Below are 22,181 nucleotides of genomic sequence, written 5' to 3'. Positions count from 1 at the left end.
CTAGAGAACCAGATATAAAGCCAATCATTTTAAAGATCCTATTAACATAATTTGATTCTTACACTGTAGTTATGTCTTAATGTTTTTAAAAGTACGTTTTTTAAGTGTTCAAAAGTAATATTAAGAAATTAAGATATATTAATTATTTAATTATTATTAGATATCAATTCTAATGATTAAAATTTGAAAGCATTTTTTACAAATTTACTACATTTTTCGAAATATTTAGGTGTTTAGTTCCTTCAGAACTCTTATGCGCTAACACAGAAACGCTAAACACATATGACAGTGTGAACATTGAAATTCATGATACATTACGCATTAATTAATTAATTTTTGCTTGTTTTATTTGTGTTTGATTTTTGTTTCGTTTACTCTGGTTTTTCTGTATATTCCTATCGATATTTATACCATCGATATAGGCTAGCAGAGAAGTATCATGTTTCAAGAAAAGGTAGCGTACTATTTTTACGCTCCTATTTTACTGATCATGATGGACGAATTTTTGCATCATGATCAGTGATCATACCCGTTCAGCAGAACTATCGTAAGATATCCATCAGTGGTCATATTGTTCTGGTGAATACTCCCATTACTAATTTAATTGTAATAGCATAGTTACACTCACGTACGTTGACTGCCGATATCGGATAAGACGCAATGACGCAGAATTGCCGTTTATTCTTGACAGACGTGCTTCTCTGCGTCTGAAGAGCTGTTATAAGTTTTGATTTGTCAAAAAATGCTTAAGTTGTTTGTTGAAACGTGGACAAATTAACGCAAATGAACAGGGAATTTGTCTGTGTTGCGTGCAAAAATAAGTGCAATTATTAAACTTACAATTTTGTAATATTTACAATAAAAAAACGATTTGTTATATTAGTTTTTAATTCAAATAGGACCTGTATTTATTATCCCTATGTTATCTTTAGCAGGATAAACTCACCTTTTCTTTGTATGAAACCAGTTTTTGTTTATAAGCAGTTGCTTATAGCCCAGTTCCACAAAGCCCAACCAAGCGAAACGGTTGGGATTTTTGATGGATGGTGGACCATCCGCCATCCAACATCCATCACAGACACAAAGATGGCCGCCATGTGAATTCAAATTCATTCGCGCCAGGACTTTAGAGTTTCGCCGAAAAACATCGGCTAAATATCGGCTTAGAACGCGCGGTTAGAAACGTAAATTCCACCATCAAGGAATAACCGGAAATGTTTTGGCACGGCAAAATCTTACGGACCATCTTTGAAAGAGATGGTGGACTCAGTCGTTTAATGAATACCCAAAGTATATAAAGTGTTGGGGTGTTCATAGATACTTGACTCTAGTTACGTACCTAGGTACACTTTTTTGTTACCTTATGCCTCACCTAGGTAACAAAATAAGAGGCTACCTTTTACCTTGCCTAAGTAAAGATTTTAAATTATAAGGGATATGGCTTTACTTCAAATGAGCATCTATACCAATTAAATGTTGCAGCTAACAAATTGAGTATTAAAATACGATAAATATAAAACTATAAACTATAGTTCACTTGTGGGCTAATTTTAAAGAGTTAATTTTAAAACTAGTTAATGTCTAAACTCCATATTTGGTTTAAAAACTTCTGGAAAAAGTGATAATTGAACATTCTTCCTTCTTGAAGCTAATGTAAAAAAGCAACAGAGTCGAAAATCAAACAAAACCATGGTTATAGAAAAGTATCCCATAACTTTAAAACCACATTAATTAAACAATATGCACAGCCCGAAGAATTGAATATCTGGATTTTTTGCGCATAACTGAATACCCTGCCATGGAATGGAAATGTTAATCCATAAATTTAGTCTCTTTTATGTTTTTTTCCAGTTCATAGATGGCGGCACTGATCTTCGCGTAAACAATCAAGTGCTTCTGGTTCGGGGGGAATTCCGAAAAACCGGGGGCAGCCAGCGGCAGAGTGTGGCCCACCACATGTAAGCTATTAAACTGTAATAACAATTACCAATGACCGAAAACAATGTGCCCGGAATTAGCACCCACGCCCACTCCGTGTCTCAGGTCACGCACACGAGCACAGAAACATCTAGGGATAGTGCTGATCGCTATATGTATATAACGCCACCATTAATTCGGACAAACAATGGAAATGCATAATATACTATAGGAGGTGATTTTAACAAATAACACAAAATGTTTTCGTACAAGTTGATAAATAAAATATGCTATCAAATAATTGTTAAAAAATTAAATGGGAAGGTGGGACAAAGCTTTGAAACTGGCGATGACGAAAAAGTTTTCCAAAATAACTAGGATTTTTAAATAAAATGTTTGTTTTCGAATTCTAAACTAGACTATGTATATTAAAACCATTTTTGAGATCTGTGTTTTAATGTATATTTAAAAAAAATGTGTGTTTGTAAGCTGCTTGGCAAAAGTCGAAAAAATAAAATAAAAAAAATTGTTTCACTTTTAAATGGGTAACTAGCGGCAGCGGCCAGAAGCCAGATGGACAGCACTGTTCGCACAATACAATTCTCACGTATTTAGCATTGATTTCGATACGAAGATCGGATCGGATCATTTCCTTCCTTTGATTGCCGTCTATTTATAAAGGCGAATTTCCTGTTTATATTTTTTATAATACATTTATTTACGCGGTACAATTGGGAGGCCAGCCCTCCTACGACCCCAGATCTATGGCTCCGCTCTCACTCGCTTCTCGCCGGGATTGGTATTGGTATTGATGGTGCTCGAACTCGGACCCGTACTACAACCCGGACCCGGTCCGCCCGCCGAATCCGTACTGTCGCTCTGGGCCTCCACCAGCTTCACATGGGCTATGGTCTGGCCGAAGAGCTTCTGCCGAAAACTGGGCCTCTTGGGTGCTCCACGATGCACTCCGATCTCCGGATGGTGGTGATGGGGATGGTGATGATGATCCTCCCGATCTCCTGCGGGTCGCTCCTTGTGGCGGTGACGTCGCTGCTTCTTGCGATGCTCCCCATTTGGGAGCAGTTCGTTCACGTAGTGCAGTGTGCTCGATGCGCTGCCCGTGGAATCAGTGCCGGAGTGTCCAGGATGGGGATGCGATGGCGAATGCTTGGCGTGGCGAGCGTGTTTCTGCTCCAGTTCGATTTTGTTCTTCTGGGCCACCTCCTCGATGTGCCGCTCCTGCAAAATGGAAGAGCATCTCTGAGTGAACTCGGCCAGCAGTTGGCTCATTGGGCGTTGATCCTACAAACATGGCCCGCCTGTGCTTGTCCCGCTTGGCCAGGACGACCACCCAGGCGCCGTAGGAGAGCATGATGCCCGCCGGAACTAGGACGCCCGCCAGCGAGTTCTCCGACTTCCGCACGCAGGCGTGGTAAACGGCCAGGAAGAGCACTGCAAATTGGTGTCCACGGATGTGGATTAAATACACATGGGTTCGGGATTTACAGTCGCACTTCGCCAACACCAACCACTTTCGGCACTTTCGGGGCTTGGGCTCCCAAAAATAATTACACTTTTTACAAGGTATTATGTAGTACATCATTTACATATTTACACTCCAACCGAATGCGTGGGTCGGAATTTAGTTAAAAGAGATTTCTGGGTCATTCGAAAAAAAATTTTGTTAGTCATTTCAATTCTAATTTATTTAATCGTTAGTAAGTACAAAAAAACAGCTGTGACACAGAAATGTATTCGATTAAAATTCAAAAGGAATTGTTAGAACTGTTAGACCATCATATAATATTTACATTCCAACCACAGGGATTACTGTGTGACCAATGAAAATATCGGAAATTCTAGGTCACTCCGATATTTAAGGATATGCTTCTATATGCTTATATGGCACTGAAATCTCTTCCAACCAAATTCGGTTGGAATTGGTAAGGATGTAGGGCTTGTACATCTCTTTAAAATCACGGATTAAATGGTGTTTAATCAACTCAGGAAATAACTTTTGCTTATATTTTAATACTGTATATGAATTATTTTTAAAAGTGTTTACATATGGTATGTTTTATGTTCAATTACGAAAACTAAAGCTTATCTTTGAAATATATTTTAAAAACATTTCAAATTAATTTAACGTTATTCTAAATTTTAAAATGACGTATAAATCAAATTAGTTAGTCAATACCAATTATAAAAACATAGTTATATATTTTTGGACTACGTGTCGAGATAATGGGTTCGTGTGGGAAAAGTTTGACTTTTGTATATGCCATTACGTACCTAGAAAGCAGACGATGACGGCCACGAGCCGTCCGTTGGCCTTTCGTTCCTCCTGCAAAAGGACAACGGAAATGAGAAATTGAGGTCACCTAATTGGATGATTGTTCCTGGATGCAGTCGCACAATTTTCAGGGCTATTGGTGTCCCGCTCTTTCTGTTTTTGCGAGTGATGCCATAAAACCATTGTTTACAATTCCCACGTTCCATGCATATAGGCGCTTATACACAAGAGAAAAACAATAGACAAGCAACGCACTACACACTCCACAGTGGTTACTAGTAAGACAAAAACTACATTACAAATCTATTGGTTATTACAAATTCTGGTCTGTTAGTGAACCGCATACGATGCAAGCCCGTTTGGCAACCAATATTATTATAGCTCTCATTAAAAAATACAATCTTCACCAAAGACCTTGGTCCCAAATAGTTTGCCAGTCCAACATTGTTTAAAATTCCCTTCCTGACCATTAAATTTATTTTAATTGCACACAGGAATTCCAAAAAGAAAACCGAATATAAGTTTGATTGTCTTACACTTCATAAAATGGCGTAATACACATACGCCTCGAAATTGTGTGTATCTGGGAGATGTTCTTATTTCGTTTATCTGATCGCTATATGGACTTGACCAGAACCAAGCTTTTTTGTTGATAAAATTAACTATTTGTTATTGGTAAGTTTTGGAATTTTTTCAACAAAAATCTTTCCGTTTTCTCGGAACTTGGAATTTAATGAATATCAGATTAATATGCTAGTGTTTGTCGCAGATGTTAATTAACTAAAATGACTTATTCTTATCTATTAAACATAACTTTATACAACTTAACGTTTTTACACTTGAATCATTAAAACCATTTAAAATATATTTAAAACAATGGAAACGTATAGACTTTGGCGGTTTAAAACCTCCGTTCAAAAAATCAACCATAAAAAAATTGAATGAGGCTTAATAAACTTTAAAATATAAATCATTTTCGATATTCACTGTATGTGCAAAAGATCTAAAGCAAAACTATGGCAACATTTCGGGTTTTATGTCTGACACATTTGCGATTTGCTGGTAATGACGGCGCCACAAAACGATGGCGTCGTACAAACTTTGAGAGACGGCTGCAAATCTCTGCAAATCTGGTAGTCCAAAATATCCCTTATGACGTGCTCGTAAATCAAGGTGTTTCCGATGAATCACAGACACAGAAAAAAAACACTGAGACTATGTCCATATGCTCAATGATCACATTGAGAGTGTTTAGTCTGGTATTTTCACAAAAAAAAAACACTTTATCCGATTCAGTATCACACCCGATATCTGTATAAGGAGCCCGTAACCGGTTAATTAAATCCACACTATATTTAACAAGAAGAAACGCTGTAGATGAGTATCCTAATGCCCACTTTCAAAATAAAATATTCATTCATCTAGGTTTCATAAATTATCTAGCAGATGGCGTTTTCGACTGTATTATTTCCGCATATAAATACCGAAACTCTTTTCTAGTTGCTTTACAAACACATCAGGACTACTTAAAAAGTATCTTAGAATAAAGGTTACAACTTGTATCTTTTAGTTTCAGTGATTGGCAATATTAGCAAAATCTACATAGTTTCTTTGTGAGTGAAAAAGATTCATTATTTTGACCATTTCTTAGAATTCAAGAGCTTTAATTAACATATGTTGGTGACAGCCTTGAGAATTTATACAGTTTAAAAACCATTTTTAAATTTTTTTTTGTATTGTTTTTAAATAATTTCATTGTAGGTGAATAGAAGTAATAATTAAAGCAGCAAAAAATGTAAAGAAACTTTTAAAATGTTATTGTTCCTACACAAGAAATAAAAACGTTATATTAAAAACATCTTACATAGCTAAACTATTCCGGTTTCGAAAACCTTATCCCCAAAACTTACGCGCGACTTGAGGTCGAGGATCTCGTTGAGGTTCTCCTGGATTATCTCCTCGTCCGACATGGACGTGATGCTCTTCCTGGCCACCAGGGCGGTGAGTCCGTCCGGCGATTTGGGCACTGCCGGATTGGTGCTAACCGTGCTCGCTCTTCGCGGCATTACGGCCGGGAATTTGGGCTCCGGCTGGCGCCGTGGGGTATGAGAAATGGGGGTGGCCATGGGAAACTACTATACTGTGCGGCGGAATAAATGGCTTACGGACTAGTTCGGTTTTAATGGGCCGCAAGCGATCGATCGAGCGAATTCAAACGGAAAGCTCACACTTGGAATTTTGGAATGGAGATCGCGCCCGGCCAGCGATCAGGGATCGAGTGAGTAGCGAAATGGTTATAATGGTGGTCCCATCTCCTCGGACTTTCGGACTTCGGGCCTTTCTGCGGCCGAGCGAGCATTTGTTGTTAAGTGTATTCGAACCCAAAAACAATACGGCTGGGACGCCTTGTTTATTTACACTGCAGTAAATAATTCTCCGGCCGTGTGTGTGCCTGTGCCTATGCATGTGCCCCAAGTTCATAACGAATCGATGCGTATACACACCGACATCGACAGAAATATGCAGCAATTAAATTGTTTATTTTTATGCAAAACTTTCGTTTTGCAGTTTTTTCTGCCGCGTTGTGTGAATTTTGAAAATCGATAATCGATAGAAACTATCGGTTAAAGGCACGGATTCACTCAAACAAGAAATTAAGCGGTATCACACTGGATGCCAAACAATATATTGTGAAGTCTAGCAGCTCTGTAGCTCCGTATGACGACTAAATTATACATGATCTTTAAGTTGAAGTTTATGAGTGGAAAGCAGTTGAGATTTCTGACAAATGTAAAACTCCGATTCTCACATAGCACATCCACCATCCGAAAACATCTGATCGGAACAGCTGTGGCTTGTCAAAACATAAGCAAAGTCAACAGCTCAACCAATTTTATTTATGTATTGACATAAATTTTAGCATAATATAATATTTATAGTGAAAAAATTAAATACGTTTTCTGACTCACAATTTACATGTGTTTTTTGAAACGGAAATAAAGCAAATAGAGCTGCTGCCAGTGTAACCCTCGGACGATTTCCAGGGTGCATCTCCACAACTGTCCTCGATCATGGATCCGGAATCCAAAGCCCCGATCAGTTTTGTTCAAAGTTCGAAATTTAAAATCGTCGTTTTTGTAACGGCAATGAGGTGAAAACGTTTCGATGTGCCAAAAATCGATAAGCCGATATTTTGAAAGCCATCAGTGTGGCAAACATAGATATCAGCGTTGTTTTGAAAACATCGATGTGTTTCTCCACCTCTAAATCGTAATCGATTGTTTCTTTTGCCGCATCCCTGGTAAGAAATGTATCGCTTTTGTAGCCCTTGTTTATTTTTTATCGATTGACTTGTCGTACTCGATTGCTTGTTCGATAGTAGGCAACCAGGGCGACGAATCACGAATCCTCCACAGCCACAGCCGGCTAGCACTCGCTGCATAGGCATCCACATCTGCACCAGCAATTGCCCTGTCCCCTGTCGTCAGCAGTGAACAGAGAGCAGTTAGCAGTGAGCAGTGAGCAGCAGCCAACAGCAGGAGCACCTGCATCATGGCCCAATCCCATCGGGATCGGGAGCGTGGCTCCGGGCCACTGCCCAACCGCTGGCTTTACTGTCCGCGCAAGAGCGACTCCATCATCGCGGAACGCTTCCTGGCCTTCAAGACGCCCCTGAGCCAGAGCTTCCAGGACAAGATGCCCATCGAGTGCACCTTTCGACCCGAGATGCTCTTCGACTACTGCAAGACTCTGAAGGTAGTTAGCATTAGCCATTGGCATAGTAACCACATCATCATCAGCACCATCAACTAATCCCCACTTGTGTTGCAGCTGAAACTTGGCCTCTGGGTGGACCTGACCAACACGAAACGCTTCTACGATCGGTCGACGGTGGAGGAGCGCGGCGCCCAGTACATCAAGCTGCAGTGCCGCGGACACGGCGAAACACCCTCGCCGGAGCAGACGCACAGCTTCATCGAGATCGTGGACAACTTCATCAACGAGCGCCCCTTCGACGTCATCGCCGTCCACTGCACGCACGGCTTCAACCGCACCGGCTTCCTGATCGTCTCCTACATGGTCGAGCGGCTCGACTGCTCCGTGGAGGCAGCGCTGGCGGTGTTCGCCAACGCCCGGCCGCCGGGCATCTACAAGCAGGACTACATCAATGAGCTGTACAAGCGCTACGACGACGAGGAGGACGCGCCATCCGCGCCGGAGCAGCCCAACTGGTGTCTGGACTACGATGACAGCAACGGCGATGGCTCGGCGACGGACAGCCGGAAGCGGCACTTCGACGACAACAACAGCAGCTCCTCCTCCACATCGCAGCAGCATGCGGGAGAGCAGCAGGAGGATGAGGGCGAGGAGCTGGACGGAGACGAGGCGGACGGCGATGGCGATGCCTCCACGTCCGATGGACAGCCGCGCAAGAAGCGGCGCCGCGAGATGGTCGTAAAGAACGCCACCTTCATGGCCGGAGTGCCCGGCGTGCGACAGGTGAGCGACCAGCCGCGTTTGGGCGATCTGCAGCGCAAGGTGCAGGACTGGTGCCAGTGGAACAAAAACGGCTTCCCCGGCTCTCAGCCCGTGTCCATGGACACCAACAACATCAAGCGCCTCAGCGAGATACCCTACCGTGTGTCGTGGAAGGCGGACGGCACACGCTACATGATGCTCATCGACGGCCGGGACGAGGTGTACTTCTTCGATCGCAACCACTCCTGTTTCCAGGTGGAGAACGTGGCGTTTGTGGATGGCAAGAACCTAAACGACCACCTCGAGGGCACCCTGCTCGATGGGGTAAGCGGCAGCAATCGGCGTTTGAGGGAGCAAGATCTAATTGATTTGGGCGACCTTTGCAGGAAATGGTGCTGGACAAGATCGGCGAGACGGTTACGCCGCGCTACCTCGTCTACGATGTGGTGCGTATATCGCATCGCGATGTAAGGGACGAGCCATTCTATCCCAATCGACTGGACTACATAAAGAAGGATGTCATAGGTGAGTCATGGTCTCGTTAAACATTGGCTTGACCTACATAGCCATACGCACTTTATTCGCTCATTTAGAAATCGATCATCATATAAGGATTTATTCAGTTTGTTTAGCCCCTCTTGCTAGCCATAAGGTGTCATTGTTTTAATAGTTTATGATAACAATTAGAAGAGTTTAAATATTATGAACGAGATTTGTTTATGTAAGGAAAGTAATAATTTTATTTATGTTGTTGTCGATAGGGTTTGCTAAGATGGAAACAGGGTTTTCGGTAAGAAAAGATGTTGATTTGTTTTGGGAAAAGGTAGGGCAAGAGATTAGGATGTGTTGTATGTTTATGGGAATTATAATGTATATTTCTTATGATTTGTTAAGATAATAAAATTAAGGATTTATTTAGTTTGCTTAGAGCCTCTTGCTAGCCATAAATATGATTCATCCGAATTGATCATAGTGTTTATAATAAGCAAAGCAGATAGCATTTAAATGAAACCTTTCAATATGAACTATAGTGCCATATACATTTTTGTAGTTTATCGCCCAATTGCTGTCCCGTTTTCTTTGCCGAATGCAATAACCGATTGATGATTCTGCAGGTCCCCGCATCCTGGGCATGAAGCACGGCATCATCAACCAACGGCTGCAGGCTTTCAGTGTGCGCGGCAAGGACTTCTGGGACATTTGGATGTCCGCCCGTCTGCTGGGCGAGAAGTTCTCCCGGACGCTGGCCCACGAGCCGGATGGCCTCATCTTCCAGCCATCGCAGCAGCCGTACACGGCAGGTGTCTGCTCAGATGTCTTCAAGTGGAAGCCCCATGAGCTCAACTCGGTGGACTTTCGGCTCAAAATAATCACAGAGCGTGGCGAGGGGTGAGTTTGCTGGGGAGCGGCGTGGGCGGATGAATCCCCCATTGGATTGACTTGACTAATCCATGTCTCTTACCCAGCCTGCTCACCAAGAAGGTGGGCTTCCTCTATGTGGGTGGCCACGACGCCCCCTTCGGGCGAATGCAAAAGCTGACGAAGGAGATCCGTGACTTGGACAACAGGATCGTTGAGTGCACCATGAATCAGTTCGGCAACTGGGAGTTTATGCGCGAGCGCACAGACAAGAAGCATCCCAATAGCTACAATACAGCCCACTGTGAGTAGTAGCCAGCCCTTATATTTTCCAACTTTAAATAATGATAGCTGATAGAATGGTGCATTTTAAAAGCCAAATAATACATCTGCCGTGGCATAAAACAATATTGATTGTCGCTGGAGGCATATTCAAACATAGAATTCGACTGCTGTATAACACTGAATTTAAAAACCAAATAATTCATTTAGCCATGTAGATCTGGCTTTATTTAAAGATTAAAGATTCTCATTGGACGCATGGCGATGTATTGGAATAATAAAAAGTGTAGCAATTCACACTCCTCAAACCAACACAAATTAAGTTAACCCTCTCTTAATTTCGTTGCAGCCGTTGTGAAGAGCATAAAGCAACCCATTACTAAGGACTACCTATTAAATTATATCGCCACGTATGGCTTTCGTGATGACCATGCCATGATGCCGCCGCCGCCCAATGCACATCCGCACCCACAATCCCATGGGCATGGGCATGGGCATGGCCACCATGGCGGACCGCAGGGCCAGCGCCGGCCCCACTGAACGAACGCAGCTAGCCGCACCACACGCCTCATGTCTCCATCTCACCACTGAACTCGACACTAGGAAATTAAACAGCCCCAAATAAATCTAATTCAAAACAAGAATTACACTCAACTCTGTGTTGGCCGAAGAAACTGTTTGATTAATATGATTGTTGGGTTAGTTGGACTGAACAGTTGAACAACTGAAGAGGCTGATATTGTCCATTAATTCGTTAGTTGTTAAGCGTAGACCGACATAAACGCTATTCGAGACTTCTATTTTAAAAGAAATACTGTAATTATGAACGCTGCAAATTGAACACTTTTCTCTTGTCCAAAAAGTGTAAAAATACTCTATTTAATTACAAACACAATGGTGTAAAAATCGCAGTAGTCTTTTAGAAACAAAAGTTTCAAATGAAGATTATGGCCCTTGGTTTTATGTAGATAATATTTTAGTTATACTGTCCTGAGAAAAACAAAAAGTAACATTGGTCAAATTCAGATACATTACTAAGTTGGGTAACACATTTTAAAGAACAGACATATAATAAAAATAAAATATAGTGCAAATATTAAGAAAAGTGTTTAAACCAATGTTTTTAAGGGGAGGGAGTAGGGTTTTTTTAATTTTTGTTTTGTTTTTTTAGTCTTAATTTCGATTGCAGTGAAGTTGATAAAATTTTGGATATTTTTATACCGGCTCATAATTACTAATGTACTTATTTTTAAAAATTTTAATTTTTGATTTTATTTTCAAACAAAAAATTAACAGGTTTATTTCGCTTAAAGCCGGTTTATTCTTTTAAAATGTACCCAAAAAGTGCAAGGTTTTTAATTCGACTAACAGGCCACGTCGCTACCTGGTAAGTAATCGACGATATATTTCAGATGATCCAGTATCGAGTTTTGATGGGTTCCTCAATTTATTTGCTGCCATTACCGTGCTATTTAATATTTCTATATGCAAATTTAATATAATATTATTTAAATGTCGCTCTATTGTACCATTGGTATTTAAGAATAGATAAACTAACCGAACTCCACCCTTAAGGACTGTTCTCTTGATTTAAAAAGTACTACCACACATCCGTAACATTCTATTGGTTTCCTTTTATTGAAAAAATAAACATGTAATGAACCCAACGGAAGTAGCCCTATCAACACATAGTCTATTCGCAACACAAAAGGCATTTGCCATAATAATCATACAATTGAAGTCCTAACGAAGAGGTTGGTACATAGCCGAGTAGGTGTCCCTTAACACAAACAAGCAACAGATGCTGGGTTTCAGTTGAGTAGGCTGCCATTGTCGCGCAAGACCTCCGCCTCCAGCTGGCCGAGATGGAGGAGGGCCACCAGAGCGGCTCCCTGCTCCGCCTGCTTCTTGTTCTTCTCCCAGAAGGAGCTGCTGAACCGCTGGCCGTCGTAGCTGCAGATGGACCGGAACAGCTTGTCGCACTGCTGCGTCTCGTAGGCTGGCGGGGATTTGCCAGCCTTTCCTGAGTAAACGTAGAGTTGCGTCTTGGGCAGATGGTTATCTGCGGGGGAAACAATAGAAATAAGTATTAGTTATGCAATTGTGGTCCGAATAATATATTTCAATGGCAAAGTTTCGTTTCAAAAGAGTTATAGACTTCACTTTTATCAGTGAATTAAAGTTATGGAAATCTCTAAGTAGTTTGGTGAGAATTGTATTAGACAACGTCTTGAAAAATCCTTAAAAATGCTTTTGGCCTTAAGTGCACTTTTTTGAGTTATTTAAGTATTGCAAGTCTTTAATAAAGAACGTTTTCTTTAAGGCAACTGAAGGTTTCACCATCGAACACATAAATACATATATTTTCATACCGAAGTTTTAAATATCTCTGAATTTTTAAAGAAGGATTGGTTTTTAAACCGTCTTGAAAAATCCTATCGTTAAGGCACTTTCTAGTGAGTCATTGCATGTCTCTAATGTGGAATGCTTTCTTTTGGTGAAATTGAAAGTTATATTATAGAATATACTTGCCACTGGGATAGGTAGAGCGCAGGAAAGGCATATTCCGGCAAATGACGCCGGCGTACTCGTCCTCGATGGCATTCGCCGCCTGCTCCAGTTTCTGCCGCTTGGCCTGCGCCTCCGGCGGCTCGACCTCCGCCCGACCCGAGTTGCCCAGCGTCTTGAGCTCCCGCTGCTTCCGGCGGCAGTAGTCGCCCAGGTGCCAGATCTCGCAGATCTGCTGCAGCGTCTGGCACTGAAGGAATCGCTTGCCACGCGGCGTCTCCTGCAGCTCCTTGAGGATGCTCTGCACACAGTATTTGGCGTTGTGCGGTGCGTTGTCGTAGTCCACGCACAGGCGCAGGTACTTTTCGATCAGCTCGTCCATGGGCAGCAGGCCCTCCGGTCGGAAGATGCTCACATTGAGCTGGGCAGCCCGGGCCACCATCACGCTGGCGGCGCCGCATTCCACCTGGAACTTGCGCAGATCCTCGTGGCAGTGCATGCTCCTCGAACCGCCGTTGGCGATAATCGGAATGTCCACGGCCTGCGCCACGGCACGCAACACCTCGGGATGGGCAGGATGCTGGGGACGCTCGTCCCGCGTCCTGGCATGAATGCCAATGGCTGCAATGCCCGTGGCGGCCAGTTTCTGCACAAGGCCAATGGTGCCCGCCACATCCGGCAGGATACGTATTTTGCAGGTGACTGGAATGTCCAGGCCGGAGCACAGGGTGCGCAGAATCAGAGCCGCCTTGTCGGGATCGGAGAGCAGGGCGGCGCCCATGCCGCCCTTGATGGAGAACTCCTTGGGGCAGCCCATGTTGATGTCCAGTCCGGCTATGTCGCGCTGCAGCAGCTTGCCCACGGCTAGCGCTCGTCCCGCATCGCTGGTGCCCATCTGCAGGACCAGCCGGGAGGTTTCCTGGGCACAGGTGCGGAACACAATCGTTCCGTCCGAGGGATCCACAAAGTCCACCGTTCCCAGGGCAGCTGCAGATGTGAGGATCGGGGATTATTGGCTGGTTAGAACGAGCTGGGCATCCACTACTCACGGTTCGGTCTGCGAATGCTCTTGATCAGCTTGAGGTCCACCAGCTCCTCCGTGTACACGATATCCGCACCCATTTCCAGGGCCAGCAGGCGCATGGGCAGCGTGCCCACCCGCACCATGGGCGCCAGGATGAGCTTGTTGCGGTAGTCCAGTCGCTGGCGCGTCTTCATGCTCAGGGACTTCCTGAGAAAGGAGGGCAAAGGCGAAAATGGGATGCGATGCAGCATGGAGTGGAATCGCGGATTCAGCTGTTGCATGCCGTTGGGTTGGGAGGCCTGGCCACGAGACGACGGCGCGGCCTTTGCACGACACGACCAGCCATCATGCAATGTACGACTTTGGTCCGTCTTGCTCTTGTTGTTTTTTCCTGGGAAAGTTTACCTCTCTCGTATGGAAACTTTGGAAATTTAGTCAAATTGATTTAATCGCAAAATCGTCGCTTTTAGGAAAATATTATTTGTCAAATAATCTTTCCAGCTTTTATATACTCAGAAAACTCAAGAAAACTAAAAAAAAAAATTGATTAACGGTATCCATTTTTCATCGACAGCCCCATTTTGGAAGAACTTTTTACCTCAACTAGGTAAATAAAATAGTTAGTAATATTTAACATTCATAACTATTTATATTCAATGACCTTAAGAAAAATGTAAGCTAGGTGTTTAAAAATATTGCCGTACCTAAAGTTTTTTGTTTTCTTCTGTTTTCCTATTTATCAATATTAAAATTAGCCAAGCCTTGCTGCAACTTTAACAAAAAATGTTTTCTAAAATGTTGTACCGTTGTTAATCCTTTTACCTTACCTCGGTATTTATATTGGAAAATACTAGGTACCTTACCTAAATTCAAAATACTAGAACCTGTAAAAAAATAAATGGCAACACAAAAAATACATATTAATTTTCAAATTTTTGAGAAAAAGGAAATTAAGAAAATTAGTTTTTTTAATTCTGTCAATATAGAAATTTCAAGTGCCTCTAAAAATTATAACTATACCCATTACTTATTTACATATATAATTGATTAAAGAAAATTTGAAATAAGAACATCTTAAAAATAACGGTAACATTTATGGTATTTCTTAAAACTGCTACTGTATTTAATGGTATTTATTTTTGGACCAAATGGTATTTTTGATCGTTTTCGACACGGTCACACTCTGGCATTGTTGTTTTTACGAGCCAAAATTTTGTGTTGTGATTCTTTTTGCCAAAGAAATAGCAATAATAACCGGAGCCACCCAGCGGATTACCACCCCGCAACCAGCAGAGAGAGAGAGAGGGGCAAAGGTCAGAGGTCAGCGGACAGAGCAAAAGCGAGGCGCGTATAAAGCTGGAAGCCAAAGCGGACTGCGCAACTACTGACCATTAATTGGATTAGCATCCAAACCAAGCCAAAACAGTGACCAGACCAAAACAGAAAACCGGGAGCGCAAGCCATTGAGGTCTGGCCCAACAACGTGACACACCCACCCAAGGCCAGCCCAAGGACAGGACCACAATTACACTTGGCAGTCAGGAGGCTACAGCCAGCGCCAGCAGAAGGTGGAATCAGTGGAATCGAAATCGGGAGCAGGATCAGCCCCAGCGACTCTGGCTTGGTTATGCCCAACGCCAGTTCTGGTACGCTGGACGGGATCGGGCTCGGGATCGGGAATTGCTGGCGATCGACACACTGAGGCTGACCCACGGCCCGCGTCCAAGGCAACTGGCGCTGGCCATGTCTCTGCTGGCCTACGCAGAGGATCGCGATCCCGGGGAGTCCAGCGATACGGAGGCGGAGCAGGAGCAGGAGCCGGACGCACTGGTCGACTTCACGGCCATGCTGAGGCAGCGGCAGCGGGAGTACGGCGGATGGTTCGGTTGCGGCAGCAAGATGCAGGCGGAGCAGTCCGATCAGGGCTACTACCTGGAACAGTATGTGCTCGGGGTGCTGGACTTCAGTTCGCAGTACGGCATCGACTACAGCATCTCGTATACGGCGGCCAACGTGATTGGGCGGCCCACCAAGTTCCCCGCCTACGGCGACTATCCGGAGACCTTTCCCATGGTGAGTCGATCTGGTCCGTGCCCAACTCCGTTCCCCTTCAACTCTCGCCCGCAGCGCACCTACGGTGACTGGTGGCAGCGGGCTCCGTCGGCCACCCGGGAGATTCAGGCCCAGAATCTGCCAAAGCTGACCACGCACGACTACATTGGTAAGTACCACAGATCCCTAAAAGAATCCCCCAAAAACAATAAGAAGAAACGAAGAGTTAACAATTACGATTGATGTTAAATTGCCTAAGTTTATAGTTGTATTAAATTAAAGGCAACAACAGAATCTGTTTAACAACAATAGGAAGAAAGGACGAGTTAGCCATTACCATTGTTGTTGAATTGTCTTAATTAAATTAAATGTTTAAATACTTTTGCAGTTATATTGGCCAAACTAATAAAGGCTTCTCGGTTTGTTTTTTTTAAACAAAATCAATTAAACTGCTTTAAAAGATCAATATATTATTTTAAAGTACATATATTAGTTACCTTTTAGTAGTTTTTTATGAATTGTAAATATTGTATAGCTATATTTAAAAAGATCTGCTAAATAAGTGTCCTTTATCTGATTTTGTTTTAGCATTAAACATAATTGTAGTTATTCATTGTAATAAGTATAGTACATAAAATAACTATAAACAATGTTTATTTAAATGATATATTAAAGTTTGGATTTTTGATCAACATCGCTTTCAATTAAAAATTTTGGGTCAATTTTCACTAAAATTTGCATTTTTATCGAAAAATAACCCTTACAGATCAATTCAGTAGCTCAAATCTAAATTCGTCTACGCAGTTTTGTTCAAAGCGACTTAAAATGTAAAAGCTCAAACAAAAAATTTGAAACATTTTTAAGTTAACTAGTGCTTTAAAGGGATTACTTAAAAGCACTAGCTAAAATTGTATTAAACATTCATATTGCTAAAGGGTATGGACATCTCAACCGATTGGGTATCAAACTATATAAATTTACTTAATTATTATACTAATGCAGAGTGTATTATAAACAACATTACTTTAAAGATAACTTGAAGTATCTGCAAACTTAGTTTTATCGCATTTTTGTTGCTCAACTTACATTGAACATATTTTGTATAACATTGTATTTATACACAGTGCATTTATGTGTGAGTTAAAAGACGACAATTTCAGTACCAAATTTTTCTGAAAATCGGTAATAATCCAACTATAGAGTGAACATTTTTAAAAATAAATAATCATAGTAATTTAAATCGCATGTGCAAAATAGTGTAATCATGTTTGACAAAAATTCCAAATTAGTTGCATATAGTTTCCGTCTAAAACATTTAACATTTGCATTCTAGTCGTGTACTTTGAGGAGTTTGTGGTGCCGACGGAAGTGGCCATCTTTGAAACCTTCAATCCGGGCGCCGTGGTGCGCATCTGGGCTTACGGCCTGACCAAGCACTGGACATGTTTGTGGGAGGCCACGGAAAGCGACTTAGCCCGCCCGGCGTTGGATTCGCGTCGCTTTGCTCCGGCCCTCAAGAAGACCACGATGATAACAAAGTGGGTACTTGCAAACTGATGGAAAGTTTCGATCTTGTAAAATATATGTCGTTTATTACTTAAGTTTAAAGTCAGTCATTTAATACAATCGCTGATCAAAAAAAAAAATAGTCGTTTAATCTTTATCTGCCTTAGCAAAGGTTAGTTTATATTAGATTAATTATATAATTTTTGAGGATAGTTAAGTCTATTTTTCAATATAGTTCGTTTTTACGATTAAAGTAGAGTAATTTTGTTTTTAGAAGAGTTGGATTTTTATATATTTTAGGAAAAATAATAATTATTTATTATTTATTTTATTATCAGATGTAAGCTATGTTTGAAAAGTAATTATTCTTAGCCGTAAAACTAAAAAAACCCTTCAATCTGGCAGGTTTTATGAAATATATATATTAACATATTGACATAGACATTTAAAAGTCAGTTATATGCCATATTTGCAATCACCAATTCACCGACAATAACAATTCTAAAAGAAAAAGCGATATAGTCTTTTGATCTCTATTTGACTTAGCAAATATAAGTCTCTCTTAGATAAACATTGTCGTTTTTGAGTATAGTTTGTACGTATATTTTTTAAAAGTGTCTGATTATACGATTAAAGTAATATTATTTAATTTGTAAAAGAATAGGATATTTCTATAATTTAGGGGGAATGTTAAATATGTTTTTATTTATACAGTGCTGACCTATAGTTAAAGTTGGTTTAAGACATAGCAGCTAGATGGACATTGTTTAGCTTTTATTAAGCAGCAAGAAATTGCTTCCTTTCTAGTTTTATCTTAAAAAAAACTAATAAAAACCCTTTGCTTTGGCAGGACACTGCGCATCGACTTCAACCACAGTCGACTCAACTACTACACGGAGATCGATGCCATAATGCTGTGCGGTCGCACCGTCTCCAAAACGCAAAGTCTTTTCGGCAAGCAGCAGCAACGGATGCAGCATCAGCAGCAACAGCAGACGCAGAGGCAGGTGCTCGCATCCCCGCCAGCGGAGGCTACCGATCCACCTGCAACTGATGGCAGTGGCGGACCCATTAGCTACAAGTTGCGCACCCTGAAGTTCCAGCCCAATTGCCACGAGGATGGGGCCACCAAGCTGCACGACTTCATCAACAACGACCTGAGCCAGTTCCTGATGGACAACAGCGTGAAGGGAGGCGGCGACTTGGGGCCGCCGCATCCGCTGGCGTCACCACAAGTCTGCCTTACAGATCTGCCCTTCGAGATCTTACTGCGCATACTCAGCTACCTGGACTTGAAGTCCCTGTTTCGCGTGGGCCAGGTGTCGCGCACCTTCTACGACATCTCCACGCATCCGCTGCTCTACGCCGAGCTCAGCCTGAAGCCCTACTGGCATGTGGCCAGCTCCGAGCTGCTGTGCACGCTGGCCCGCCGGGCCACCATGTTGCGCAAGTTGGATCTGTCCTGGTGCGGCGGCCTTGGCAACGTTTCGCCCACCGAGTTTAAGAAGTGAGTTCGCGGAGGCAAGAGCTAAAGTATCGTACTCAACATATTCTTCCAGATTCCTGACCCAACGCGGCGATAATCTCACCCACCTGCGACTTAACTCCTGCAAGTTTCTCAATGCCAGCTGCATTGAAAACGTGGGCATAGTCTGTGATAACCTGATAGGTTTGTCCTCCCATTTATGAGTAATTAAATGTAGTAGTATTATAGTATACCTTATTTATAATAATCAAGGTATGGAAGGAACTTAAATTACAGTTTACACTGATAAATTACAATTATTTTTACACTTAACTCAGCAAAGATATACAAAGACATTAAAACATTAACAAAAAAGATTCAACATGATTCAAAGATATAATATATATGTTTTATTCCCCTCAGAGTTGAGCCTGCGCAACTGCGCCACTGATCCGCCGCTGCTGAACTTCTCCTGTCTTGCCAATCTCAAGAATCTGGAGCGTCTCGATCTCTTCCAAACGGCCTTTGAAACGGAACTTCTGCTCAGCATGCTCGAGGGCAACCGCAAACTGAAACACCTCAATCTTGGTAAGCTAAAAAGAGGAATGCAACCCATTAAATGTTATTTATACTTACTATATCTTGTAGCGTTTTGTGGTGTCTCGGTGAACATGGACAATGTGGCCGCCCACTTGGCCACCTACAATACGCAGTTGATCTCTTTGGACCTGTGGAAGGCGCACTTTTTGTCGGCCAGAGGACTACAATCGCTGGCGCGCCTTCATCAGTTGGAGGAACTCGATTTGGGCTGGTGGTAGGTCAATGTGCCCAGCAAATGCTGTGTTCCCTTGCCAATTGATGTGTCCTAATTCCAACCACACAGCCTGAGGGAAGCGTCGCTCGGAGACGGCCTGTTCCAGCTGCTGACCAACTGCCCCAAGCTGAAGAAGCTCTTCTTGTCGGCGGTGCGAGGAACCACCGAACGCGATCTCATGCATATTGCCGCCCTGGGCAAGAATCTGGAGCAACTGGACCTCATGGGCATTCTGAACATCACGCACGAACGTGCTTATGAGTGGGTATTCTTCATTAATTTCATACACTAGCATATAATACTAATTTTGTAGGATTTAAACTTTCTACCATGCAATTTTGTATAAGTTCACTAATCAAATTAAACAATAGTTCGGATTTTGTACTAGTATATAATTTAGTATGCTGTTTTTAACTGAATTCAAAACTTATTTTGTACATAGTTCATAGCAACTATATTCAATCAGTTTCAGAGATCTGAAAATGAATTCTTTGTATACAGTATTTTATATGTGTTTACAAATCAAAGTTTTAAAAAAGCTATGGATTTCAGACTTTATGTTCTGCAGTTTCTAATGGAAAGATTGGAAGAAAGAAAGCCGTAATAATCATTTTTTAACCGAATTCGAAACGATTTTTTTGGTTTAATTTTGTATATAATCGATCTACAGACATTAGTTTAGCTTTTTAAAACCAAATATAGTTAACTAAGGTGGTTTGATGATATTATTTTTATTTTTAATCTATTTATTTATTAAACATTTTTGCAACATTCGATTTTATTTCAGCATTCTGGTTCACTGCCCCAAACTTCAATTGCTCGACCTGAGTTTCTGCGATAATATTATGGATCGGGATGTGAGTTAGAGTTAACTGATCACCCCATTTGCATCTAAAGCTAACAAATTTCTATCTTCAGTTCGATTTGCTGGCGGAATGGTCGCGTCAGTTCAACGTGGATATAAAGAGCAGCCGGCGTTACTAGCCCAGAATTTGGGGAATCTGGAATTGGGCGATGCAGTCCTAGTAGCTATTATTTATGGTTCCATGATAAGTGTACTTTTAGATTCTATATATATATGTGTCACTCTCTCTCTCTGTTTATAGTAAAATGTTATATATCTACTGTTATAAATATGAAACATTTGATATTAAACGATTTAAAGATCATTTAAGGCACTTCATTGCATGCTTTACGGATATTCTTATTATTTTTCAGTTTTAGAAGCCGGAAATAAATGACAAGGATGGAAGGTCTTCGTATATTTCACCTATTGCAAACATGGCTTTCTAGTTTTTCCACATCTCCAATGATTATCTTAATTTATCCAAATAAAACCAAAATTGTTCTTTAATAAACGTTCACTTAAGTCAATAATAAGAATGAAGATTTCCAATAATTTGAAACATAGTTTTGATCACTGATATTATAGAGCAGCTAGAAAGACGGCTACGAGCATTGAACAGCGTATTTTGGGTTTATATATATTTAATTGAATTTTGAATATTTACCTCTTTTAAACCTATAAAGGTTGTATAGGTAATGTTGCATAGATAAATGTATGACAAATAAATAAAAATAAATACAAACTATTTTTCTTTAACTCTAACTCTCTTTGAAACTCGAATTTTGCATAATATATACGAATTTCCGTTTTAGTAAATGGAGTATTTAAAATCCGATAACATGTTCTCCCTCAATGCTTTGCGATATCGCATTTTGCAATAAGAATGAGAGAAAAACATCGATATTTTGGCGGAAAATATAAACGTTCTATAGATGTTTGAATAAAATTTAAAAATATACATTTCTTCAGCCGATTCGAAATGCAACTTTAACATTGTTGTAGCTAAAGACACAAGAAGGTAAACGGTACAAGCATTTTCTTTCAAAACAAAGAAACAAAGTAAGTATGTCCACACCCGTTTTTTCCAACCGATATTATTTTCTTAAACACATAAAACATTTGTATTCGTTACTTTTCATGTATTAGTTCAAAGAAAAAAGGTTTTGATTAATACTGGGTTTTTCTTTCATTAGTATAATAAATGAAGTAAACATTTAATTTTTGGTGTTCAGAAATTAACCATTCGTTGGCTGCTGTTCTTGTTCTTTAAGAACAAGTATTGTTTCATGTTTTTTTCTTCAGGTAAATTAGTAAAAAGGTATATAAGCTGTGGCCATCATATCAAAGCCCGTTTACCCACCAACTTTCAAATGAATATATGATAACTATTTTGGCCGTTTGCAACATGCAGCCTAACTTGAAGTTGAGTAAACGGGCCTCAATAGAGCTACAGACAGCCGACAATGGAATGAAATGGTTTTGATGTTGATTGTTTTGCTTTAAAGCATTACCCACAGGTGGGTATAAGGTAAGGATTTTAAAATTAACATCGGTGGAGAATCTTTGCGTGGCATTCGGGACTTCGAATGGCGCGCTCCACACAGTTTGTGCTCCGCGTTTTTCATTGTCGGAGCA

The 22,181-nt window shown here is 41.3% G+C and overlaps 4 protein-coding genes across 5 annotated transcripts; 2 read left to right on the top strand and 2 right to left on the bottom strand.

The window, feature by feature from the left end:
• Positions 1 to 2,380: 2,380 nt before the first annotated feature.
• Positions 2,381 to 6,557, bottom strand: LOC108147630. The gene is made up of 4 exons (XM_017274285.2): positions 6,121 to 6,557; positions 4,210 to 4,261; positions 3,224 to 3,369; positions 2,381 to 3,156 (listed from the first exon to the last, which is right to left on the bottom strand). Exons 1-4 carry the CDS (start codon positions 6,334 to 6,336, stop codon positions 2,680 to 2,682), a joined length of 891 nt encoding a protein of 296 aa, XP_017129774.1. The 5' UTR covers positions 6,337 to 6,557; the 3' UTR covers positions 2,381 to 2,679.
• Positions 6,558 to 7,572: 1,015 nt separating this feature from the next.
• On the top strand, positions 7,573 to 10,974 carry LOC108147733 (mRNA-capping enzyme). The gene is made up of 6 exons (XM_017274462.2): positions 7,573 to 7,966; positions 8,042 to 9,013; positions 9,076 to 9,214; positions 9,805 to 10,078; positions 10,156 to 10,352; positions 10,680 to 10,974. The coding sequence occupies exons 1-6, from the start codon at positions 7,763 to 7,765 to the stop codon at positions 10,868 to 10,870; spliced, it is 1,977 nt and encodes a 658-aa protein (XP_017129951.1). The 5' UTR covers positions 7,573 to 7,762; the 3' UTR covers positions 10,871 to 10,974.
• A 970-nt stretch (positions 10,975 to 11,944) lies between these two features.
• LOC108147744 (tRNA-dihydrouridine(20) synthase [NAD(P)+]-like) lies at positions 11,945 to 14,236 on the bottom strand. The gene is made up of 3 exons (XM_017274475.2): positions 13,888 to 14,236; positions 12,863 to 13,825; positions 11,945 to 12,392 (listed from the first exon to the last, which is right to left on the bottom strand). Exons 1-3 carry the CDS (start codon positions 14,141 to 14,143, stop codon positions 12,142 to 12,144), a joined length of 1,470 nt encoding a protein of 489 aa, XP_017129964.1. The 5' UTR covers positions 14,144 to 14,236; the 3' UTR covers positions 11,945 to 12,141.
• An 803-nt stretch (positions 14,237 to 15,039) lies between these two features.
• Positions 15,040 to 20,868, top strand: LOC108147732 (F-box/LRR-repeat protein 4). 2 transcript variants are annotated; one of them, XM_017274460.2, is made up of 10 exons: positions 15,040 to 15,935; positions 15,990 to 16,083; positions 17,248 to 17,452; positions 18,271 to 18,927; positions 18,980 to 19,089; positions 19,309 to 19,473; positions 19,534 to 19,699; positions 19,769 to 19,960; positions 20,487 to 20,556; positions 20,618 to 20,868. In XM_017274460.2, the coding sequence occupies exons 1-10, from the start codon at positions 15,606 to 15,608 to the stop codon at positions 20,681 to 20,683; spliced, it is 2,055 nt and encodes a 684-aa protein (XP_017129949.1). In that variant the 5' UTR covers positions 15,040 to 15,605; the 3' UTR covers positions 20,684 to 20,868. The 2 variants fall into 2 exon arrangements, with proteins under 2 accessions (XP_017129949.1, XP_041564052.1); XM_041708118.1 differs by having other exon boundaries at positions 15,040 to 16,083.
• Positions 20,869 to 22,181: the final 1,313 nt, after the last annotated feature.

Source organism: Drosophila elegans, unplaced genomic scaffold (assembly GCF_018152505.1).
Source record: "Drosophila elegans isolate 14027-0461.03 unplaced genomic scaffold, ASM1815250v1 contig_149, whole genome shotgun sequence".
In the NCBI taxonomy this organism is placed as follows: Eukaryota; Metazoa; Arthropoda; class Insecta; order Diptera; family Drosophilidae; genus Drosophila; species Drosophila elegans.
The sequence above is the reverse complement of the archived record's forward strand: the minus strand, read 5'-3'. Positions and strand labels throughout refer to the sequence as shown.

Bases quoted from the DNA above. Each gene is read 5' to 3' on its own strand.
- LOC108147733 (XM_017274462.2), top strand. From the start codon at position 7,763: ATGGCCCAATCCCATCGGGATCGGGAGCGTGGCTCCGGGCCACTGCCC. The intron at 9,014-9,075 runs GTAAGCGGCAGC...CGACCTTTGCAG, and splicing joins AGGGCACCCTGCTCGATGGG to GAAATGGTGCTGGACAAGAT. The intron at 10,353-10,679 runs GTGAGTAGTAGC...ATTTCGTTGCAG, and splicing joins TAGCTACAATACAGCCCACT to CCGTTGTGAAGAGCATAAAG.
- LOC108147630 (XM_017274285.2), bottom strand. From the start codon at position 6,336: ATGGCCACCCCCATTTCTCATACCCCACGGCGCCAGCCGGAGCCCAAA. The intron at 4,262-6,120 runs GTAAGTTTTGGG...GTCCTTTTGCAG, and splicing joins TCCTCGACCTCAAGTCGCGC to GAGGAACGAAAGGCCAACGG. The intron at 3,157-3,223 runs GTAGGATCAACG...TCCATTTTGCAG, and splicing joins AGCACAGGCGGGCCATGTTT to GAGCGGCACATCGAGGAGGT.
- LOC108147744 (XM_017274475.2), bottom strand. From the start codon at position 14,143: ATGCAACAGCTGAATCCGCGATTCCACTCCATGCTGCATCGCATCCCA. The intron at 13,826-13,887 runs GTGAGTAGTGGA...TCACATCTGCAG, and splicing joins GAGCATTCGCAGACCGAACC to CTGCCCTGGGAACGGTGGAC. The intron at 12,393-12,862 runs GCAAGTATATTC...TTTCCCCCGCAG, and splicing joins GCGCTCTACCTATCCCAGTG to ATAACCATCTGCCCAAGACG.
- LOC108147732 (XM_041708118.1), top strand. From the start codon at position 15,606: ATGTCTCTGCTGGCCTACGCAGAGGATCGCGATCCCGGGGAGTCCAGC. The intron at 19,700-19,768 runs GTAGGTCAATGT...CCAACCACACAG, and splicing joins GAACTCGATTTGGGCTGGTG to CCTGAGGGAAGCGTCGCTCG. The intron at 20,557-20,617 runs GTGAGTTAGAGT...TTCTATCTTCAG, and splicing joins ATAATATTATGGATCGGGAT to TTCGATTTGCTGGCGGAATG.